Source organism: Sinohyriopsis cumingii, chromosome 2 (genome assembly GCF_028554795.1).
Source record: "Sinohyriopsis cumingii isolate HCF-2022 chromosome 2, ASM2855479v2, whole genome shotgun sequence".
In the NCBI taxonomy this organism is placed as follows: Eukaryota; Metazoa; Mollusca; class Bivalvia; order Unionida; family Unionidae; genus Sinohyriopsis; species Sinohyriopsis cumingii.
The window spans coordinates 58,640,128-58,665,688 of record NC_142962.1 but is presented as its reverse complement, the minus strand read 5'-3'; the positions used below and the strand labels follow the sequence as shown (position 1 = coordinate 58,665,688).

Genomic DNA, 25,561 nt, shown 5'->3' with positions numbered 1-25,561 from the left:
CATTACCTCGTCTTTTATGTTACTGTACAATATTTTGTGTTTACAACCTGTATGTTTACAATCCATAAACTTGGCACGGTACTGCTAGTGCATTTTCTGTAGAGGTTCTGGTACAAACTCTGTTATTAGGCTGCCAGTAATGCATCAGTCCATTTATTCATGGTTTAATGCGACTGTTTGCAAGTTGAAGTCAAACGATTCCTTAGAGATGCCTGTGATTTTGTGTTTGGATTCATGTTCATTCGTGATGATGGTCGCTGTGAAAGGAATCCGTAGAATACACAAGCACTCGGACTGGATAAAACTAGTCAATTTAAAGCATATCATGTCGCTTTTAATTGTGACAGATTAGATTAGATTAGAGATTAAATTACATTACATTAGATAGAACGACAATATATGAGCTTTTAATTGTGATACTACATACATACATACATACATACATACAAGGATGGGTGAGTTAATAAACAAATAAAAGATGCATGCGTTGAATCTATTTTTACTACTTTTCAGCGACTACATTTATATCATGGATTTATTTTTAATAGTATACCACTGCAATTTCTTGTGTACAGTGTGTGATATGATGGCAGTTTTTTAAAATCTTTTCTCTTCTGTTGCAATACAGACCACTTTAATGCCATTAAGAATTGAAAACTAAAAGTAACTGCTGGTTGAATTTCTTCCTTGTGTATACAATATTTATTTATTACTTCGCTTTTACATCAAGGAGCTCAACGTTTCCATCAATTCTCAGGGTATCCACATCGTGTATGGGCATCCTATGATGAAATGTCGTGACATGACTGCCGACCTGAATCTGAAAAGAAATCACATGTTACAGAAAGTTTCAATGAAATTTTCGCAAACCAGGACGTTGAAGATATAATTCATCATAAAAACGGTGTAACCTTTGAACATCTACTTGTTCATTTTTAATCACAGTTAGTGGATGGAAGTATTACTGGTTAGTTTAATCTGATAGAGCTCTGCATTCAATAGTGGAAGAATCGAACATTATTTTACGGAACCAGTTTAAGCAAAGTTCGTCGTAAAATGTTATGCATGAAATATAGTCGACGTCTTTTACTTGAACTATTGGAGTTAGCAGGGGTAGCACAGCAGAATGTATATTTCCAATTCATATAGCGCTCTGGAGACCTAGAGAAAAATGATGTGTACCATACGCCATTGACTAAAAGATATGGCCATTAAGGCAGACTTTTGATGGTATATGCTCTTTAAGTTTACTTCGTTTGATTTCAAAATAGTTGCGAATATATAAAAACTCCAAACTCTCTTTCCACTGTAGGCAGAACTTTACAAAGACTGCAGCATCTAATCAGTAACATGACTGCTGCTATCATCACAAACACCACTAGATCTATCGTTCCGTTCAACAGTTTCGTAGTTAGCACATGGTCTGAGTTTTAAAGAATTTTTTTTTACCCATAGTGGTTATTTGAAAAAAGATACTGGGTGTTGTTACACGAACTTTAAATTCCTTTAATATTGGTGTAGGTTTGATGGGTGTAATTTGGTTGGAAAGACACGATTTGAATTAATTTCAAATGTTCTCAAAAGATTGCTACCATCATTTTGTCATTTTACTTCCTGGACATCAGACGTTAATTTGAAGAAAAATAATTAAAAACGAAAAACAAGCTAGCTGATAACTTATGTGAGGTGTACTTTTGTGATTTTTGGTTTAAGTATCGTGATTCATTTATTGCACGTTGGTATGTATATTTTAATTTATATTAAGTGCTTGACCCTTGTCTGTAACTGAAAAAAGAGTTTCGGCTTATCTGACGTTTCTCTTTTTTTTAAAAAAATGTTTACTTAAATCTGAGTTCAAGGCCTGACCTTATTTATTAACTTAGAATGTTCTAGAAGCCTAACCTTGTTTACAAATTAGTGAAGTTCTTCCAGGAACTACTCTTGCATCATATGTCATATGATGGTCTGTCCATAAAGGTTTTAATGAATATTTATTTACTCTTCCTTTTAATATCAGTCCTAGAGTATCTGAGTTTTTATTTGTGTTCAGATATAATCCTAGACGAATCATTTATTTTAAAATAAACATTTGAATATACAAAGTGTTCACTGACATTTCGGATAAAAATATTACTTTGGCATTATTGGCCTCTCCGATGGTCTAGTGGTAAGAGTGTCCGCCTCGGATGGGTTTGATCCCTGACCGAATCATACCAGAGATATACAAAAATGGTACTAACAGCTGCCTTGCTTGGCGCTGTATTGTGGGAAGCGAGTCAAACATGACGGAATACATGAAGTTTCCGATAACGGGTAGACTTCTTGTAAGTATGCCCAGAAGGCTGTGAGGGGAAAAAAACATACTTACATTTTAAAATGCATTAGCAACAGAAGTTATGTTCCAAATAAAATGAAGGTAATCATTTTAAATCAGGTATATTTATGGAAAAATAAATGTATTGCTTACATGCGTCAAATGTTACGATTCCACGATACGAGTTGTTCAAAATTTTACCGACATTGTAAATGTAAGTTGCCGTAATAACCATGCGTCGCGGTGATTAAAGTAAGTCATTAAGTAACGCCCGGAACTCTTTGAAAATCACACAAAACAGGTATTAGCAATTCATAAACGAAGCAGCACATGTCGATTGTATCGATGTTTAAAATTTTTGGACATTTGTTGTGAAAAGCAATTAAACATGACAGAAATAACCTGTAGGGTATTGCCTCATCAAATGATCTCTTCAAATATAAAGGCCATGCAGACCTTCACGTACCTGATATTGGTCGTGATTGATTTTTATTTTCATTTTGAACTTTTCTCCGACAACAAACGGGAAAGAGTTGGCATTCCTTTCCTCAGATCCCCAGCTTCCGCCCTTTCGATGGTTGCAGACAATAAGATTTTTGTCCGAGCCAAAGTTAAAGCGGGCATCGTAAACAAATATTACATTCTCCGGTTCGGAAGCAGCTCCTTTTTGTAACCAAATATTGAATCTGCAGAAAAAATCAAATAATAATAATAATAATAATAATAATAATAATAATGCGTATCAATGTTATTTTTTTATTAATATGGTTATTATTATTATTATTATTATTACAAAAACAAAAGAAGAAGGAAATAAGGAAACAAATAGGCTGGAAATGGACAAGATTTGATAATATTTAGAAAAAAAATAGTAAGCTCATTTAAAAAAAATAGTAAGCTCAATTCCTTTGCTATCTAATAATTACGAACTATTCCAAACTTGTTTAAAGCATCTTCTTGCTTTCCTCCAAGGAATTATGCAGTGAAGCAGTGAATTACATAGATGCTGCTTTAATTCCGTCATTAAGCATATACATACTGCGAGGCTTAAGGATTAATGGTACTAACGGTATTGAAAAAGGGAAATAAACATGAGGATATATGTTTTTGGACAGCCAGGATTGTTTGATAATGAAAGTTTGATTTAGTAAACATAGTCTTTATCCTAGCTGTAACTGAAACAAATAGAGGCATGGCTTTATTGATGAAATTTCAGTCCTTTAACAGACCAGTCTGGAACACTCATTACTCAAATTAGCACCAGACTCTTTGGTGCGAAATTGAAATTGTTTGTTCCAAACACACGTAAATCCAGAAAATGCCGCAGCTCACATGGTTTTCTCTGCACATCAGCTGTCGTGCAAGACATACTGATAAATATAGGTTTGATCATGAGCATTCAGAAATTTGTCGCTATTGAATTTTTTATATCATGGTGTTTGCATAGGTTTACTATGGGAACTGAATTAGCACCGTTAGTCCGAAGTTGTGTTTGCTTTGGCCGAAAATGCTGGCTGGTGCTAAATTCTTATCTGCAAGTAGAATATTACCTTAGTTTACCAGACTTTCAGCAAGGATTGAGTTAAATATAATCCATACAAGTATATCCACATCTGAAAATCGCCAAAAGGTTGTACCGCAAACATAAACCGTACAAGTATATCCACATCTGAAAATAGCCAAAAGGTTGTACCGCAAACATAAAGAGATATACGTTACCATGACTACGTCTTGAACAAGCAAGTTTAAATTTCTTTTGTTTTTGAAGCAGGATTAGACTGAACGAGAGGAGACTCAAATGATAATTAGGCAGCTTCAAATCTCCTTTAACCAGACTATCACGTGACTCAGTGAGATCTTGCCCGTACAAGTCTAATTAAAAAATAAAAAATAAAAATAAAAAAAATAAAAAAATAAATAAATAAATAAATAAATAAATAATAATAATAATAATAATAATAATAATAATAATAATAATAACAATAAACAGTTTTTTTTTCTTTCGTAAAGCTTGAACGAGACGTTCCCCAAAACTGGAAAAGCGATTTTATTAGTAGACTAGATTAATAGAATCTATCTCGGGGTTTGCACCTAGACAGGGAAATCCCAGCCATGAAGTTACATTATTTGTCTCCTCCGTGCGAGGGTCTGTGTCAACACAGTGCATTAATATTTTAATGAGGACTTTGGCCTGACCTGTCTTTCTGAAGTATACAAGTTCTACGCGTGAGAAAATAATAACACAAAAGCGTTTGACAATATTGATGTATTATCATATTTAAATGAAGGATGTCATATGAATATATTTTTTTTTTAAATTAGAAGGATAATTTTCAACTTTCACCAGTTCTAATTTGGACAAGTTATATGGAACCAATGATACGATGTCGGGTATATCTCTCTAAATATGAGTAAACTGTAGAACGAATGAGCATGCGTCGGTTTATTTGTGGTTAATTCGTGATCTGTGACTATCATATGTAACTCTCCATGTTTTTGGAGAAGGCGAAATTATCTGTGACATACAGGTGTTGAAATTAATATTGATTGTAAAATACCCCATCCATAAGTATCCTTTATTGACAATCACCAATTGATAATCATTTGAGGAACTTTCTAGTTCACGGTTTCTTGGAAAACTGATATTTTCTATTCTGGAAATGTGGCAAGTGTTGTGATTGCTAGTGAGATGATATCCTACAGGAAAATCTGCTATGTCGAATGCCGTGTGGACGGATAAACAATCTTCTGTTAGGTAAATTCATTATTTGTCTTTTCTAATTGCATGTTCATCTTTGATTGGACTGTAGCAAAAGGGAGATGTTTGATAAAGTTAAAACAAGAAAGCAGGTTTGATATAATACATTTTTAGTGTACAAAGATTGCGTTATTTCCAAAGGGATATGGTATTTTTGTGAACAGTAATATGTATAACCCATGTGTCTGACACATTGTTTTCTATTCTTTTCTGACATGTATATTTTCTTACGCTAGAGTTCGCAATGCATATGGAAGCCAACTCGAAGTTACTTTCACAGACACTTTATTTTACATTAGGTTATTTATTTCGAGTTTCCTCTGACCATATCAATGTTTTTGTTGTAATCACGTGAATACAGCGTTGGAATGTAATCTGTGCTTGATAAATCTTGCCTCCGATATGGCTGCTTCAGAATTATGTCCTTACATTTTCTTTGAACCAGTATGTGACTTTCATTTCATGACATCACGTGACTACTGGACATGTGATGTCATGGGTATGTAGGTTGTGAGATTTGGGTAGTCATGTGACTATCAACGTCAATGACTATCATCCGGTTAAATTTCATCAACGCTATAGTTTCGTCTCGTCTGTCCGACGATTAGAGACATAACGAATAAAATACTCGCAATTTCTGAGAAAATGATCCTTCTATCGATTTCATGCAGATATAGGTCGATATAAGGTCATATAAGGTCCATAAGACAGCTAGACCCCATGACGCCACGGAATTCTAACTGTTAGATAGGTAACTGGTTCTGACCCTGCACTCCAATTTAAATGTCAGATTATCTAAAATGGGGTAGGAAGGGTCAGAGGAAACTCGGAATATAACATACTGTGCTTTCTTTCACCAACCGGTGCATATATAAACGATTGATAATTTTGTCCATCTGCATCCAAGTGAGTTATAGGGGTAAGGTAGAACGAATGGTCCCGATCACACAAACCACTGGGACGTTTGATCTTATAACATTTGTAAATAGTTAGAGACTGGAACGATAGGGCTAGCATAGATCCTTGGGGGGGGGTCATTTCTTGTGTTTCTTATGCTGTCCTCTGTCCTTGTTCTCGCCTGTCTCTCGTTAAACTCTAAATATTCAAAATAAAGTTCACAATCTTACTTGAAAGAGATATCTCCCCACAAATGTTTCTGTGTTCTTCACCGACTCCCCGTACAACTAAGTGAAAAGTGGTGTGAAACCCTAAAGTGTTTAATAAATTTGATGGTGTTATGTCCCGAAAGCGAGGATTCAGACAGTTTATTGATGTAATCATCGCCGACGACCTCCGTAGTTTTGGATTTGTTTCCTTTACCTATCTTCAAATTATTACATTTACTTTTTATGACCTCTCTTGTTTTATAAAATTCAGGGTCATAGACCAACCTGCAGTTATGTGTCGTCTCAGGTACCGTTCATAAGTTTCCATCATAATTATTACACTAAAACAATATCATGTAGTTATCGCTGCCAACATAACTAATCTCTCTCTCTCTCTCTCTCTCTCTCTCTCTCTCTCTCTCTCTCTCCAATGTTTTGTATGATATGTTATCTGCGTTGGAGAGTCCTCAGTTCGCGTTATAAGTGAAGTTCTTTATGTTACAACGAAATTAACGTTTCATTGTTCTGTGATTAAGAGTCTTGCTATCATGCATTATGGGTAATCAGTTAATTATTTCATTTATTCAATTAACTAATTCACAAATAATTTTTTTCTTTTAACAAATTGAAATTATATAAAATGCGTTATGCATCATTTAATTTCTAAAACATTATCCTTCAAATAAATTCAATTTGTGCAACATAAGTCAGTAAATAGACTTTATTGACACTTAATGTATTGACTTGTATTCACTTCCATCATTTTGAAGAACTGAATGAAAAAATCTTGCTCGAATATTGTTGATGCAATGGTAATGGCGTCTCTCGTTGTTTTCTGCAGATATTCCTCCAGAAACCTTGTGTCATAATGTTTTATACTTGTTATTAACATTTCATGCTGTTAAACAAAATATGAAACAAATTTATGCCCACTTCCGTAAATCTCCTCTCTATCAGTCTTTCACATCCTTTCTTTCTACTTCTCATTTTGTTTTTACATTTCAGACGAAATTTGCTTGGATTTTAGTAATATATGTGTTTCATTTGGGTACCAATCATGGAGAAGAAACAAAAAGCCTTTTGCCTCATGATTTGATGAGTTTGGAAGATTACTAGGTCATGTTTAGCAAACTGTTGGAAAGCTCCATCGCCAAACCTTTGTACTGTGATGCATTGAATAGGTACATATTTTTTTGTTACGATTTTTGCTCTCCTACCTTTAAGAGTTACAATGTTCTCTAGGGTTCAGTCCATTTTCTTTACGTCTTATTTCGTTTTATTTCTTTTTTTGAAGTCAATCCTTCAAATTATGTCAATAATTTTGTGAAAGTATCGGGCACAGCAGAAGACAACAATAGATGCGTCATTTGAAAATAGTAGACCCTAGAGCGAGGGCACCATAATTAAAACAGCCAGACAGAAATAAAAAAATGTTATTGTCGTTGTGGGGTTTAACGCCCTTTTTTTTACAATCAGAGCCTCCTCTGCCTTTCTCCATCGCATGCTAGAATGAAACCTCAAATGCCAATAATGGCTATTCTGAACTGTCCTCAAGCCCCTGCTTGTTATTACGTCAAAACAAAACATTATTAACGTCACGACTAGATTGCGTGTCATAGCTAACAGAAACATAAGAAGCAGTTTGAAGCTATTGCTGTGAATTCGTTTATTTTTCTAGGCATACCAGTTCATAGTTATGCAAAGAAAGATAGTAAATAAAGAAAGGGCATTTTTATTGGTATGTACAATTGTGGAATTGGGGAGTGGTTCCATTATTTGTACATTAGGATCATTACTTGTTACTCTTAGAATTGGCTGTTTGTAGTAGCCACAAAATCAACGAAAACTGGTTCATCAGAAAAATTAGTTAATTCACAGCATGTGAATTGAAATTGATGCCTTCAAATACTGATAGCAAACCATTCAAAAGAGAATCCGACAGACATCTCTATTGTTCAATTCCAGTGCCAGAAGCCATCGCAAAGATCTACATTCTGTATACGTGACCTTTGGACGTTTGGTTCCCGCCCATTTCCACTACTCGGGGCCCCGAGTGGCCGAGTGGTCCAAAGCGCTCACCGTTACGGATCACTGTCATCTCACCTCTGTCTGCGTGGGTTCGAGTCTCTGATTCAGCCAATGTGGATATGTGAGAAAACTTGCCAGTAGCTTCTCGTGGGTCGGTGGTTCTTTCCGGGGTTTTCCCCAGTTCTTCCATCACCATTAATACTGGCCGCCATGTATAGCCTATCTTGTGCTGAAAAATGGCGTTAAACCCCACCACCACCAAAACAACAACAACAACAATTTCCACTACTCGCCCACCACCTGACGCTAAATCTATGGTCTGAATCTCGATCGTTATAGACGGTTTTGATATTACAAACAAGAGTTCATATCACCCCCACCCCAAACACACACACTCAAATGAGTTTCATAGAAAAGCAGCCAGTATCCAAAAATTTTCTTGTTCTCTACTCATGCTTAAAAAGCATCGTACTAAATATAACCATTTTCAATCTGTGTTGACGGCGCAGTTATGATCTTGATGGTGAAACGACCGACATACGAACACTTACACAAACAGACGGATATAAACAATTAAAGTGTTCATTAAGCAGATCAAAGAGTCAGACTACATACACGATAAAAGAAACCAAACTTTAATAACTTTGCTCACATAAATTCCACCCAAGGACGTTCAAGGTGAAGGCCAAAGATCAACATCAAGGACAGTTGAATTACATCTCACGTTCATACCTTGTTTCTATTATTTCGTCATGGTGAAGGAGCCACATGTGGCCGAGTGGTCTAAGGCGCTTGCCTTTACAGATCGAGTACCAACTCCGCTAACGTGGGTATGTGAGGAAGTCGGTAGCTTCCACGGTAATTGGAAAAAAATTCCCCGGTTTTCTAGGGTTTTTCCTCCACCGAACAGACTAGCCTTCACGTAGAGCATATAATGTGCTGAAAAATGGCCTTGAAAACAAATCAAAATGAACCCTTGAAATTGTATTTGATGAAAGTCATTTTAGTTTGATCAAATTGTGTTTGATGAAAGTCTATTTAGACAGGCAATATCATTCTGGAGGCTAAGATCAGTTTCAAAATACTTCTATCATTGACCAATAAAAAGATTTTTTTAAATAGTTTTGTCAATGTTGTATATCGGAACGATACAACTTGATCTATACATGGGTTACACTTTGCAATAAACCTTTTTAATCCTTAGCTTCTTTATAAAATATTGAATGGTTTTAAATTCTCACTGATAAGTTCCTTAACATGAATTATTGTGACTTCATTTTGTATCGATGTTTTTGATAACCATAAATGGATAAAACCGAGGCTCAAAAATTTATTAAAATTATGCTTGATGAAGTAATAGCATTCGAATCCAATTAACAGGTCGTGGCGCGGTGTGCAAAGGGCTACAATTACATTCTTACCTTGAGGCTCCCGCGAGTGCTTTCCCCTTGATAACGATTTTGCCGTTGTCTTTCAGAGCTACATTCTTGACAAACGGGACTCCCTGTAAAACAAAATGTACGGATTTAGATATAAGCAAAATATATATAATAAATTATAACAACTTATTAAACCTCCCTTGTTTTCTTTTCTCGGTGAATTTCAACAACAAACAAGATCTTAATAACAGCACATCAACGATAAACAAATATTGTTACAATTATCATTGCACAATAACTTCATCCAATGCAAGGAAGAGTTTTTAAATAAAATGTATCGGCGCCTACCCGTTTCGACCCACACACATCAATTTTCTCCTCAGAAATTATTGTAGGTTTGGAATTTTACAGTAGACAATATTTGATGCATTTGTCTTTTCATGTACACACACACACACACATATATAACCATCCCCAAAAAGACATTTTGACTCGAGAAATTTAAGCAGTGACCCTGCACCTAAATACACTAATATTGTGTGATAAACATAAAAAGGCTTGCACGGTGAAATGCAAGGCATATTGACCGCAAAACTGTGACCTACTTCTTGCTTTACCGCAAACATGGGGACTCATTCCTGTCAGTGAAACAACACACACACACACACACACACACACACACACACACACATGACGATACCCAAAAATACAATATAACTCAAGAAACTAAGCAATGACCCTGCACCTAAACACATTGATATTGTGTGACAAACATAAAAAGGCTTGCACACTGAAATGTGGGGCATTATTGACGGCAAAATTGTGACCTACTTCTTGGTTGACCGTATACACGGGGACTCGTCTCTGTCAGTGTAATTAACAAACAATTCCCCCTCCCCCAGCCTCCATACACCCACCCCAAAAACACTATAATATCCAACATACTTCCTCAAAATGCAAGGTGACTAACTCGCGCGCTTAAAATTTGACTTCCTACTGATTCCGTCCTGATTTAATTGTACTGTCGACGTGCTCAGCCACTCATAAGTTGTATCCCTAAACGAGACATTCCAATCTTTATTTCCCACGTACATTTTAAATATCTTATCGATTTTTGTCTGTCCATGTTTACTTGAAGTCTGAATATACATGTCATACCTGCAGACGGAACGAGTCTATTGCATCTCTTCCGTCATATTGATCTTTTCATTAGAAAACGTTTCCCTTCGCTTAAAATATATTCCAGCAATATTTACTCCCCTTAGTAGTATATGGAGATATTGTATGGACAAAATGGACTGGATAGCCACATTAGAAGTCAACAATACGGTTGCCATTTTGAAATTAAGCGATAAGTGAACAATGGGAATTCAATTTTAAAATGTCCATATGTTTAATGTTAAGTGTTTCTATCGGAACAAGAGGAATTTAACATTAGGCTGCGATGTTGAAAACTGATAGGAACAAGGGCAAGTGTAACTTTTAAAACGTCCACAGATTTAACATTACGGGGCTACATTGAGAAAAGTGGAAATTAACATTAGGCTACCATGCTGAAATATGTAATGATAAAACTACATCTATTAGGCAATACACCGTTTCACTGACCAGCCTCCAACATCTAATGACTAACACCCACACTTACTCATGTACCCAAATTCAAATTTCTAAAACATAGTGTCAAGCTGGAACATGACGTTGTAGCTATCTCGCTCACATACACAAAAGGCGCTCAAAAACTGCTGTTAAGCATGATTTCTGGATTTGTAGCTGTGTCACAAAACTTTGGTCACACTGGGGTCAAAGGAGATAGTGTCCTTAGTGCTCATCTGTTTATGCCACTTAGTAGTGACAAGGGTGGATTTAAAACTACTACTAATCCGTGGATTCACGGTGGTTTCGGAATAATTCTGAACCGTAAATACAGCAGCGTCATCAGTCATTAAATTGACAGAGATACTAAAAAGATTCTCGAAACGCTAAAATAATATATCAATGCAGAATCGGGATGGACTCTCGAAAGGTGTACTGAAACTGAGATCCATCTCACCGTATCGTCCGTTTCGTGGATCTAGTTACATAACAACATCAGAATGGGTCCCACCAAGGTCAGTGATAAACGTAAAAATGTTTGATTAAAGAAGTTTTGAATGGACAATTTTGTCGGCGTTATATCCGGTTAGTGGCAATCAATACAGTCATCGAAAATGTCGGCGACACCTGGGTAAGCTCAACTTTGATGTTATCGAAAATATCGAGTGCAGGTTTCCCATAGTCTCACAGATAAAATTTGAAACACTTAATCCTAGACTCGCTGTTAAGGTGTTCACGTAAAACAAAGGCTTTAATCCGCTTGCCTTATCTCCCCATGGTCATCACAAACGCATTATGGTTGATTTGTTGTTCCTGGGTGAAATGAAAGAATACGAATTGGTATCGCACTATGTATGACAAAGAATCTTACTTAGTTGCTTAAACGACACAGCAAGTACACACGCAAAAATACGTATGTTGACGTTGTATCCATGTATTTAACATTCAAGAACTGTTCACCAGTTATAATTTTTACTGTGGACGTATCAGTGAAAAACAACAGCGTATAATCATGCTAAAGCCTGGTGACGGCAAAACAAAGACGTGAGCCAGTCATCATGCCCGGAGTGTAAACTCGCTGAACACAGCTGAGGTATTTCTGAGATCAAACGAAGTTAAGGCATAATGGATTTGTCAGCAGGTCTCATTGCTATATTTGTGAGAAAGTTTTCACCGAAGTGCAAAGCCCGTCCAAGGAGTAAACATAAAGTCCCGGTTCCAAAGCTTGTGATCACGGCCGTTACTGGTGCTTACAGAGGTGCTGAAGGCGACGCGTGTAATTTGTAGCTGAGAATTTATTCCAACAAAACAAAAGTTCCTATATTGGTACGATGGCCACTTAATAATACAAGCAGTAATCATGGCATCAGATTAACTTATAAGCATGATCCCCAACGACATGGAAAAATAAATGACGTTTCGACTGAGACATCGATTCATTAGAGTTTATGAATTCGTCCTTGGACAAATTAAAAATAGTCTGTCGGCGAAAATCTACACAATCACTCATTGATACTGTCCAATCGATACAAACCTGTTGACAAAAAGGGCGTGCATCCGTACGAGTATATGAGTGACTGAGGAAAATTTGATGAAACGCAGTTGCCACCGATAGAAGCGTTTTATTTATGGTTGTCATGTGAAGGTGTTTCTAACAGCGATTACGAACATGCAAAGAAAGTTTGGGCTGTATTCTAGTGCAAAAAACCTCGGTTAATATTACGATCTGTATATGCGCACGGACGTGTTGTTGCTAGCTGATGTGTTTCAGAAATTTCGTGAAACAGCCATGTACGTGTACAAGTTCGATCCCACGCGTTATTTCTCGTCAACGAGTATGGGTTGGAATGCACTGTTGTCCGAAACCACTGACACTGATCAGCATCGAGCATCGAGTGATCATTTCGCATACAGGTTCGCTTGTACCAACAACCCAAATGTGAACCCAACAGTGACATCATGTATCTAGATAACACTGGTCAACAGTGAAATCATTACTGACTTGAAAAGGCCCTAATCTGTAGTATTTTGGTGTGCCGAACACGAATATAACCGTGAAAAATTTGTATTGGCTCTCGTTTTGAAGATATTCATATACCTCATTTTCTATGTTTCACTGTGTAAATTTCTCCAGTAGGACTGCAGCAACATCCGGAATAATGATGTAACATTGCATAATACCATCATGCTCACATCATCCACAGTTGATTGCATCATTTTCTGATGCAATGCAATACTAATGCCATGCGGCTGCTGAAGTAAGTTGACGTCAGCAGTGTACTATACATGTGTAGGCCTATTATACTAATGCCAGGCGGCTGCTGAAGCTGACGTAAGCAGTGTACTATATAAAGCCCAATCAGATAGGTTCAGCATTTAAAATATTTTAGACGTTGTGCGAGACAGTTCAAGCTACTGTTACATAAAACTTATTATTTTATCCATTTACGTACAATAAAGAACAGTAATGCCTCGAAAGTGTGTTAATACCGCGGACAATTTTTGCTATATTTGTGGGGAAGTGACATTTGCCAACCAGAAGAAAAGTATCAATTCTCAAGTGAAGAAGGCATATCATCTTTACTTCGGATGCAAGGTTGGTGACCAAGACAAGCCTTGGGCTCCGCATATATGCTGTGCTACATGTACAACACAGCTTTCACAGTGGTTGAATTGCAAAAGGTCATCAATGCCGTTTGCAGTCCCAATGGTGTGGAGAGAGCCAAGCAACCACCTAAATGACTGTTACTTCTGCTTGGTTCCTCCTCTTTCCGGCGGAATAACGAAGCGAAAGAAGTCGAGAATAGTCTACCCAAACATTCCGTCTGCATTGAGACCAGTTCCACATGGTGAGGGACTTCCTATTCCAGAACCTCCAGCAGAATATTCTCTTGATTCATCTGACGAAGACAAAGGTGAGTCGACCTGTTCTTCTCCTGGTCCATCAGCATGCAGTGATCCAGATTTTCACTGTGGTGCATCATCAACCCCACACAGAATAACACAGGAAGAACTAAATGACCTGATTCGTGATTTGGACTTATCAAAGAACAAGGCAGAATTGCTAGGATCAAGACTCCAACAATGGAATCTTCTAGAAGAAGATGTCACAATTACTGCATATCGAAAGCGCCACCAGCAATTGGAGCCTTTCTTCAGAAAGGAAAGTAATCTGATATTCTGTTCCGATATTGAGGGCCTCATGAATGCTTTAAAAATCACTCATGACCCACAAGAATGGAGACTATTTGTGGACTCTTCGAAACTGAGTCTCAAGGCTGTGCTTTTGCACAATGGAAACATTCTTCCATCTATTCCAGTAGCGTATGCTGTCCACATGAAAGAGACATACGATAACTTAAGGCAGCTACTGAATTCCATTGAGTATAACAAGTACAGCTGGCACCTCTGTGGTGATTTGAAGGTAGTTGCCCTTTTAATGGGACTGCAGCAAGGATATACAAAATACATGTGTTTCTTATGCGAGTGGGATAGCCGAGCAAGGGAAATGCACTACATGAGGAAGGAATGGACTCACAGGCAGAATGTAGCCATTGGAGAGAAGAATATCCAACACCCAGCTCTGGTTGAGGCTCAGAAAATCTTGCTACCACCCCTTCACATCAAACTAGGTTTGATGAAGAACTTCGTGAAAGCCATTGACCGGACTTTGCCAGCATTCCGATACCTGCATGAAAAATTCCCTCGACTCAGCGAAGCAAAGATTAAAGAGGGAGTTTTTGTGGGTCCTCAGATTCGAGAGCTTTTCAAAGATGACCGGTTCAACAACTTGCTGGAAGGTGACGCGAAACAAGCATGGAATGCTTTTCGCCTAGTTTCTACAAACTTCCTCGGAAATGTTAGGGCAGAAAACTATAAGGAACTAGTAGAAGACATGTTGATGAAGTATAAGAAACTTGGCTGCAATATGTCTCTAAAGATTCACTTCCTTCATTCCCATTTGGATTTCTTTCCTAGCAACTGTGGTATTGTTAGTGATGAACACGGCGAACGTTTTCATCAAGATATCGCAACAATGGAACAAAGATACCAGGGAAAATGGTCCACTACAATGCTGGCTGACTACTGCTGGACACTCCTCAGAGATGCTCCCGAACAGCTGTACAAGAGACAGGCGAAGAAATCTAAGATGTAGTCAATGACTTGATTTTTTATAGGTAGGCTATTACAGTTGACCTTTTACTATTGGAATGCATTTCGTTATGTAAACATTAATTTCTTGCAGATTACAAAAAAACTAGAGCCAATTTTGCAATTTGACTGTCATATTCGTGTTCAGCACATAAAAATTGATAAGAATTGACTAATTTTATTTCAGTAACATGACTTTTGTAAAAAATTGTTGTCCAGTGTAATAATGACCTTTATGATTGGGTCATGATGCAACAACTTCTAGTTGGTGGATTTCGATGGATCAATCCCGCGCTCATTGATCTACATAAACAAGTGCGCGATCACAACATCTATAGCTTCCACGAATACTTCTTTGAAGTTGATCTTGAATATCCTGAGCATATACAGGAAACACACACTGGTTAACTGCTGAGCCAGGTGTGCTTTCGATGCCCGATACGTTGTTGTTCACGTATCAGTACTTGATCATGGATGAATTCGGACGCAAATAGACCGAACGTATTTTTGTTGTAGGGTTTAACGCCATTTTTCAGCACACGATACGCTATACATGGCGGCCAGTATTAATGGTGGAGGAAGAACATGGGAGAACCCAGGAAAGAACCACCGACCCACGAGAAGCTACTGGCAAGCTTTCTCACATACCCACATTGGCTGAATCCGAGACTCAAACCCACGCAGACAGAGGTGAGATGACAGTGACCCGTAATGTAGAGCGCTTTTTAGACCACTCGGCCACTCGAGGCCCTACAGCAGAGGTATAAAACTGGTACTAAGTCTTCAGATCAAACACAATTATGCACTGCAGGTACATTTGTATTTGCGATTGGGTACGTGTGCAACCAAACTTCATCAAGTGCTCGAACTTTGACAGCAAGCATGATATCCCCGTATATTCAGCTCAATACAGACCTACGGACAAATGGCCACCAGTGACACTGAAAAGAACTTTTCAAGCTCAAGAACAATTGAAAAACATAGAGAATCTGCGCAAAAACTTGAGTCAGTCTTGTATGTGATAGTGAGCAAAACAAGCTTCGAAGGCTCATCGCAGACCTTGGATTTGAATCCAGAAAAATCGTTGAAGGTGATCTTATTGGCGTTCACAGTATAAAATAATCAAAACTCATACTTACAAAACCAATTTATGCTGGTTCGTCCCTACTGGACTTGTCGAAGCTGCTCAAGTACGAATTTTACTTTGACAAGATTAAACCAAACCGTTTTATGAGGAACGGATGAAGATGTTTTACACCTACATTGACTCATAGCTGATGCATTTCGCCATCGATGATGTGTACGCGGACATAGCACAGTCAAGTTTGGTCAACAAATTTCATATCAGCAAGTATCTAAATGAATAAGCATTGTTGAGTCAATTTGCTACCAAGACGGATTTGTCTGAGTTTACCAGTCATATTTATGTTGGTTTTGATTTAGGAGAGCTTGTGTTTTTTGAAGACTTTCAAACTGGCAAACTAAAAATGTCTAATGCAGACATTCAAGATATTGCTATCAAGTTGAAAGACGACTTTGTGGTAAATAGCCTGGCTGAGTTCACTAACAACGGTGGAACCAAACACTGTGTCGATAATAGTGGGATGAAATAATACTTGGAATAGCAGCTCTCTAACGTGCCACCATGGGTACAAGCTTATTGGAGCTCAATTGCAAAACTAATTATCAGAAAATGAGAGAAAACGTATGACTCCTCATTCTTAGCACATGGATGACTTATCTTCCTTCCTAGTGCAAAAGATTTTCATTGACTTAAACCTCACATTTTAAAGGTCCGCAAGTCCGGAGCACACTTGTTTATCATGACCGGAAGTAAAGGTACGTGGGGTCGAATCGGAATGTTTATAACTGATAAGTGGCATCATTGTCTTGATCTTGTACCACCGATATAAAATATCCGTACCACCGATATAAAATATCCTGAGGCCGGACAGTGATGTTCTAAAATTTATCACAGTTGCAAGATCAGCATTATTAGTTATCGGAGATGAAATTTCATTTAAAGCATTAGACGTTTATCCTGAGAAGTGCCTAACCGTCTTTGTTGTTTGTCTTTATCATTAGCTTTCTGTCATTGTATATAAGTAATGGAAACTTACCGTGGTGATGATGTTAAGGGATTTACCGACGGGGTGTTGGATCGGCTGGCAGCGGACGTTAACATCGATAACAATTTTGTTCCACTTGTTGATGAATATATGCGTCAAAGGGGTATAACCAAACCCTCGTATGAACTGTCATATAATTTTTTAAGGGTCAAGTAGAAATTTCTATTTGGAATCACCCTGATGTACTACAACCAACTCGATGCTAGCCTGGTATAACGCACGTGCACCTGAAAAGCCGAAGCGTTAACTGCTGCAACAGGTGACAATGTACTCCGGGCTTGTTTCTGCAATAGTGATGTGGCATTGAACGATGTATTTACCCAAGTTAAATTCACCGTCGAATAGTTTACACCAACACAGACTCAACTGAGAAATGAAAGATCTCGACTTCTATTCAACAAGGATACACTCGTTCGGGTACCAGTTATTGGGAAAGGATGATTGATAAATGTAAAGAGCTCTGGGTTAATCAGTGTTTTTAATGCGAGGGTGCCAAACCACCAGAATGAACAACAACGGAGATTTAAGTATTCCCGAGGTAGATGTTTCTTGTTATTTTTTTTTGTTATAACTGCATGACAATTGTGCCAGTAAAAACGAATAACTTGTTAAAAGAGCGCGTGCATATTGCGCTTGATTTGTTGATGAGACTGGACAAATTATGCATGTTATGTTGTTAAACCATGCGATTGAATTATTAATAGAAGAAATATGATATACCCTTAGCTTTAATGGCGTGAAAAAATAATCGAAGAGGAACAACATCTGTGAAATGAAATTACTAAGAGCACTGCGCTAATCGTGAAATACAAACGCGCCTGTTTGGTCACAGATACTATATGCGGTCCTGCTTCCGCAGCAACTGTTGGTCTTGGTGTGACTTGAATCTCGACAATATCAGGTATCGTAGGTGCACCAATCGGTATTATTGTCGATTCAATATCGATTGTAACCATTGCATCTGGTGGTGCTAGTAAATTAGTTTGAATGCGTCTGTATTTACCTATACGCACCTATTCTAAATTGCTTGTGTCCACACATAACAGTCTCAGTACGACCAGTAAACTATATTTAGCTGCAATTGAAGATAAAATAATCAGTACGGCCGCATTTGAGACTATGCTGGCTGAAATAGAAAATCACAGACAGAAAATTTTTAAAAATCTTCATGCAGAGAACTGGTTATCGCTTGAAAATACATTAGTTCACAGTTTGTATATTGATCACTACCATAGGTTTACGTGAATAAGTACATTCTCTGCGGGATTCTCGTTTGTACAATGACAACAGAGTTGTAGCAACTGTTTTTGCCATTTTGGAAACCCGTTTGGGCACTTCTATCCGAAAGAGACTCTAACACCAATTACTGAACCACTCATATCACGTGGAAGAGATGCTTGTACTCCCGATGACAACATTAACGTGCAACGGTCACATAAGGGCTAAATATGTCTGGGGGTAGAGACTAGGACGAGTGGAAAGGCCCCCAGTGAGACAAAAATGGAAAAACAGACAGTTTGCTAATATTCGTGTCTACAAGTACAATCACTTTTAACCCTCTCAAATTTTTCATACATTTTTAAATGTCATCACAAATCCTAATATTGCAGTTTCTCTGACTGCTGATGAACGGTGATACTATTATTTATTTTCCATGTCTCCAGCAAGATTTTTTTTAGAATTTTGCCTTTGTGAAAGAAAATTCTGTGTTAATAAAACACATATCTCCACGTTTCCCCGTTTAGTACGAATCGCAGGCTATGATCTTCTGGTTAATGTCAGCTGCAGTTGTGATTTGTCATTCCATATAGAGAAACTACGTTTTAAGTTACTTGGAGAGCCCAATACTTTCCAGGCTACGAGCCAGAGTATCACCTACATTACCAGCATTGTGTCACTAAATGTAATAAATATAAAGTTGAAATATTACATCAGAAACTGTAGTCTTTACTTTTAATGATGATACATGTTGGTGTTATAATATATGGTCTTTTTAAATTGTCATTTTACCTTTATTATAATTTATAATAAATTTGATTTTCACCATGAATAAGTTATATTTACCTTCAAAACAATTGAAACTGCCTAATATTGTAGATAATATTCATTATGTAAACTATCGGCCATAGATCTGTTCATAGTCACTGCTTCCTTAAATGTTTGAAATCATGCCGCAACGAGTGAGGCACCGAGTGGCCGAGTGGTCTAAAGCGCTCACCGTTAGTGGTATTAAGCGCTCACCGTTACGGACCACTGTCATCTCACCTTTGTCTGCGTGGGTTCGAGTCTCGAGCTCGGCCAATGTAGGTATGTGAGAAAGCATGCCGGTAGCTTCTCATGTGTCGGTGGTTCTTTCCGGGGTTTTCCCCGATTCTTTCTTCACCATTTATACTGGCCGCCATGTATCGAATATATAGCCTATCTTGTGCTGAAAAATGGCGTTAAACGCAATAACAACAACATGCGGCAACAACTAAATGCTGATCGATCTCTCCAGCTTCTGTCTAAAAAGGGTTGAGACCGTTCGTTCACACTGGTCAACAGTGAAATCATTACTGACTTGAAAAGGCCCTAATCTGTAGTATTTTGGTGTGCCGAACACGAATATAACCGTGAAAAATTTGTATTGGCTCTCGTTTTGAAGATATTCATATACCTCATTTTCTATGTTTCACTGTGTAAATTTCTCCAGTAGGACTGCAGCAACATCCGGAATAATGATGTAACATTGCATAATACCATCATGCTCACATCATCCACAGTTGATTGCATCATTTTCTGATGCAATGCAATACTAATGCCATGCGGCTGCTGAAGTAAGTTGACGTCAGCAGTGTACTATACATGTGTAGGCCTATTATACTAATGCCAGGCGGCTGCTGAAGCTGACGTAAGCAGTGTACTATATAAAGCCCAATCAGATAGGTTCAGCATTTAAAATATTTTAGACGTTGTGCGAGACAGTTCAAGCTACTGTTACATAAAACTTATTATTTTATCCATTTACGTACAATAAAGAACAGTAATGCCTCGAAAGTGTGTTAGTACCGCGGACAATTTTTGCTATATTTGTGGGGAAGTGACATTTGCCAACCAGAAGAAAAGTATCAATTCTCAAGTGAAGAAGGCATATCATCTTTACTTCGGATGCAAGGTTGGTGACCAAGACAAGCCTTGGGCTCCGCATATATGCTGTGCTACATGTACAACACAGCTTTCACAGTGGTTGAATTGCAAAAGGTCATCAATGCCGTTTGCAGTCCCAATGGTGTGGAGAGAGCCAAGCAACCACCTAAATGACTGTTACTTCTGCTTGGTTCCTCCTCTTTCCGGCGGAATAACGAAGCGAAAGAAGTCGAGAATAGTCTACCCAAACAATCCGTCTGCATTGAGACCAGTTCCACATGGTGAGGGACTTCCTATTCCAGAACCTCCAGCAGAATATTCTCTTGATTCATCTGACGAAGACAAAGGTGAGTCGACCTGTTCTTCTCCTGGTCCATCAGCATGCAGTGATCCAGATTTTCACTGTGGTGCATCATCAACCCCACACAGAATAACACAGGAAGAACTAAATGACCTGATTCGTGATTTGGACTTATCAAAGAACAAGGCAGAATTGCTAGGATCAAGACTCCAACAATGGAATCTTCTAGAAGAAGATGTCACAATTACTGCATATCGAAAGCGCCACCAGCAATTGGAGCCTTTCTTCAGAAAGGAAAGTAATCTGATATTCTGTTCCGATATTGAGGGCCTCATGAATGCTTTAAAAATCACTCATGACCCACAAGAATGGAGACTATTTGTGGACTCTTCGAAACTGAGTCTCAAGGCTGTGCTTTTGCACAATGGAAACATTCTTCCATCTATTCCAGTAGCGTATGCTGTCCACATGAAAGAGACATACGATAACTTAAGGCAGCTACTGAATTCCATTGAGTATAACAAGTACAGCTGGCACCTCTGTGGTGATTTGAAGGTAGTTGCCCTTTTAATGGGACTGCAGCAAGGATATACAAAATACATGTGTTTCTTATGCGAGTGGGATAGCCGAGCAAGGGAAATGCACTACATGAGGAAGGAATGGACTCACAGGCAGAATGTAGCCATTGGAGAGAAGAATATCCAACACCCAGCTCTGGTTGAGGCTCAGAAAATCTTGCTACCACCCCTTCACATCAAACTAGGTTTGATGAAGAACTTCGTGAAAGCCATTGACCGGACTTTGCCAGCATTCCGATACCTGCATGAAAAATTCCCTCGACTCAGCGAAGCAAAGATTAAAGAGGGAGTTTTTGTGGGTCCTCAGATTCGAGAGCTTTTCAAAGATGACCGGTTCAACAACTTGCTGGAAGGTGACGCGAAACAAGCATGGAATGCTTTTCGCCTAGTTTCTACAAACTTCCTCGGAAATGTTAGGGCAGAAAACTATAAGGAACTAGTAGAAGACATGTTGATGAAGTATAAGAAACTTGGCTGCAATATGTCTCTAAAGATTCACTTCCTTCATTCCCATTTGGATTTCTTTCCTAGCAACTGTGGTATTGTTAGTGATGAACACGGCGAACGTTTTCATCAAGATATCGCAACAATGGAACAAAGATACCAGGGAAAATGGTCCACTACAATGCTGGCTGACTACTGCTGGACACTCCTCAGAGATGCTCCCGAACAGCTGTACAAGAGACAGGCGAAGAAATCTAAGATGTAGTCAATGACTTGATTTTTTATAGGTAGGCTATTACAGTTGACCTTTTACTATTGGAATGCATTTCGTTATGTAAACATTAATTTCTTGCAGATTACAAAAAAACTAGAGCCAATTTTGCAATTTGACTGTCATATTCGTGTTCAGCACATAAAAATTGATAAGAATTGACTAATTTTATTTCAGTAACATGACTTTTGTAAAAATTTGTTGTCCAGTGTCATCTATCTATCTACCTTCGTTTATTTTCTATCCACCAACTCACCTGCCTAACCATTCACATAACCAAGTCTCACACCCAACCATTCATGTATCCATCCACCAAGTCATACACCTAACCATTTATGTATCCATCCGCCAAGTCACACACCTAACCATTCAAAACCCTATATCAATATATGCTTTCAACGTGTACAAATCGATAGTTTCTTTATATACAAAACGCAACACTCCTCTATCCTCAGTAAAAAGCAGTGTTATATTTGTTCACTACCTGGATATGGCATTTCCAACATCGTTGTTTTATAACAAGTTTCATTGCTTGGATCGATTGAATTTTCAGCTTTCGTTCTTCCATTGTATTATTCATCATTCACCTAATTCTCTCTCTCTCTCTCTCTCTCTCTCTCTCTCTCTCTCTCTCTCTCTTGTGATGGCATTTGACAATGTTAAGTCTGCCAAGCGTTGTCAGTCTGAAAGTGTACTTCGAAGAGAACACATTAATTTTTTATTGTTAAAATTCGAATTTCCAGTAATTTTCTAAGGAATATATGAGTTATGAGTAGATAACTTTAATTATTCTCAAATATACGACGTCAATTTTGAGTGGTCGTGTGCACTAACTCCCTCTCCCGGGGCTCCCGCACATAGGGGCAAGGGTGACACTTGCATACACCAAACATCCCATTTCACCTCTAACATGTTTTGGTCTGCATCTGTAAACTTAAAGGTTAATGGCTGACCACCACATATTTGCCCCTCTCCCCTCCCCCGTCTTTCGAAAAATGTCTGCTGGCGTCCTTCACCTCCTCTCACTTCGCCCTGCTTATGACCTCAAAATACACTATGAGTGTCCGCCCAACACTTCTGGGAGGTTGGCGCGCATGTAATCACTTTTACCTACTTATGGTCGGTAAAATTATAATCGGTAAAATGCATCCAACGAGCAATAAAAAAAAATTACTATGTAAGTGCGATTCTAAGAACAAAATTGGATTATGTCAATGTCTAGTAATAACTAAAGTACAAAGTGGTATTTGGATTGTGATTGACCCCCAACCGACCCACCCAAAAATCAACCGGGTCCTGTGAACTATGACTGAACCTTCGCAGTTCGATCTTGTACGAAAGATTTAGTAACATGTTCAGTACATGCAGGACACATATCGACACACGCTTGTCTACACAAATAAATACACCCGCAGTTTACTACTTTTAACATCCATACATGCAAGCATACAATAAATAATCAACTGGCAACTTACCAGATGATGAGACATCTTCTGTAATTTCGATTCCCCTCTGTCTTTATGATCAGCCAAACGACTATACTGACTTATTTAAACAGGCTGCAGAGAGTAAGGACAGCTCCAATTTCACTGGCTAGAGGTATCTCCATGGTGAGAATAATTACATTGTTCACAATTTTGACGTGAATAGACGTGTTCTTCTATACTATTCATTGGCAAACATTCGATGTCGCAGGCAAGGAATTTTTTGTCAGCATGTGTATCATGTAAATTTTACAAGATTTTAGAAACTGATCATAGTTGTTTTCAGTTCCTTCTCTTTAAAAAATCTAATGAAAATCAGATTCTACAGCCTTGTAATCTGACTTGAACCACATTGCACTCTGTACAAAGGTGTTGTCGACTGCGATGAACCCGTCACGGCTCAGTTAACCGGTAATCGGTTAAGGAATATCCGTCCCATATACAAGGCTAATATACTGTTGTATCACACACATGGAGAATATATATATATATACATTGACGAGACAGTGTTTCAAATGTTGACAGTAAAAACAACTTTTCTGAAACTAATGTTACCACTAACTAGCATTCTTTATATGTTAAAACATCTTTAAAATCAGACTGTTCTTTTGCGTAAGCTGAATAGTCTCTGCTTGTAAGAATAATTACAGGGTTTTCCCCTTACAGTATAGCAGTAGATAAATACATAAAAGAACATGCATGTTTTGCTCCGAGTCAGTGGATACATCCAAGTCGTGAGTCCGAGACGTATTTATAGCCCATATCAAACGAGTTCTTTCCCCCAATCTCAGTACAAAACACGAATTGGGATTTGCATCTGTTACATACCCTTTTTACACAATCTAAATATTTAAAGCTTTACTATGTCAACAAAGTATCAAACGAACATTGATTATTTAATCTTATTGTGTCTAAATATACTTACGAGCGGACGTCAAAGAATGCACCTTAGTAGTTCGAATCTGGGTGTTTGATACCGAAAAATGCATTGAAAAGCTGTATTAAACATCAGATGAAGCATGGAATGTTAAATGAGTACGTAATAAAAGGTAGAAAAACAAATACATTGTACACTTTATCCATCATGAAACCTATAACCATTGTTATAATTCCTATTTTCTCAGATATTTTTGCAAAAAGTGTTTCACAGTAGTTGGAACAGGGCACGGGCGCCCGTACATAGGGGCAAAGGGATCCCCTGGCTAATGTATTATCAAAAAGGATACCTAAAAGTTTGGCACAATTATCACTTCAATTTTTATACCCAGTACAATCCTCTACATTTTTGTTGCCATTGTAATAAGTAGATGATCATAAATTGGGTTTTCTGTCAAGTTAAGGGAAGTTTATTGTCGTACATCCACTTCAGAGCACAACGTAAATCTGCATTTAGTTTTCACTCAACAATGCTAACATATTTACCACTTACATATTGTGATGCATCATTTATATACACATACAATGAAAAATGCTTCAAAATGTTTGAAATATGATTTCTATAATAAAAAATAGGACCTAAAATTGATCCATATGGTACTCTGGTATATATTTTCATTAAAAAATATCTGGGACAATATGTCTTTAACGCACAGCAGTTTATCCACCACTAAGATAGGATGAAAACCATAGCAATGGAAGTTTTTTTTAAACATTATATGCTGATAATTTATGTGATAAAATTTAATGATTAACAATATCAAAAGCTTTACTGAAGACTAACAATAATAATCCAGTTAATTTCCTGTCATCAATAATCTTTAACTATCGATTAATCAAACTAATGATCGTTATATCGCCGAAGTGATTTTGAAAGGTAGCCTGATTTACATGAGGTAATGGAACTAACTTTCTCAAAAAGAACTGAGCATATTTATCTAGAGTTTTAAGTGAAACTATAT

The 25,561-nt window shown here is 37.7% G+C and overlaps 1 protein-coding gene across 1 annotated transcript; it reads right to left on the bottom strand.

Moving 5' to 3' along the window:
- Positions 1 to 483: 483 nt before the first annotated feature.
- Positions 484 to 24,012, bottom strand: LOC149804951 (galectin-9-like). Its single transcript, XM_089935662.1, has 4 exons — positions 23,655 to 24,012; positions 9,628 to 9,710; positions 2,781 to 3,000; positions 484 to 820 (listed from the first exon to the last, which is right to left on the bottom strand). Exons 1-4 carry the CDS (start codon positions 23,667 to 23,669, stop codon positions 710 to 712), a joined length of 429 nt encoding a protein of 142 aa, XP_089791788.1. The 5' UTR covers positions 23,670 to 24,012; the 3' UTR covers positions 484 to 709.
- Between the last annotated feature and the right edge of the window lie 1,549 nt (positions 24,013 to 25,561).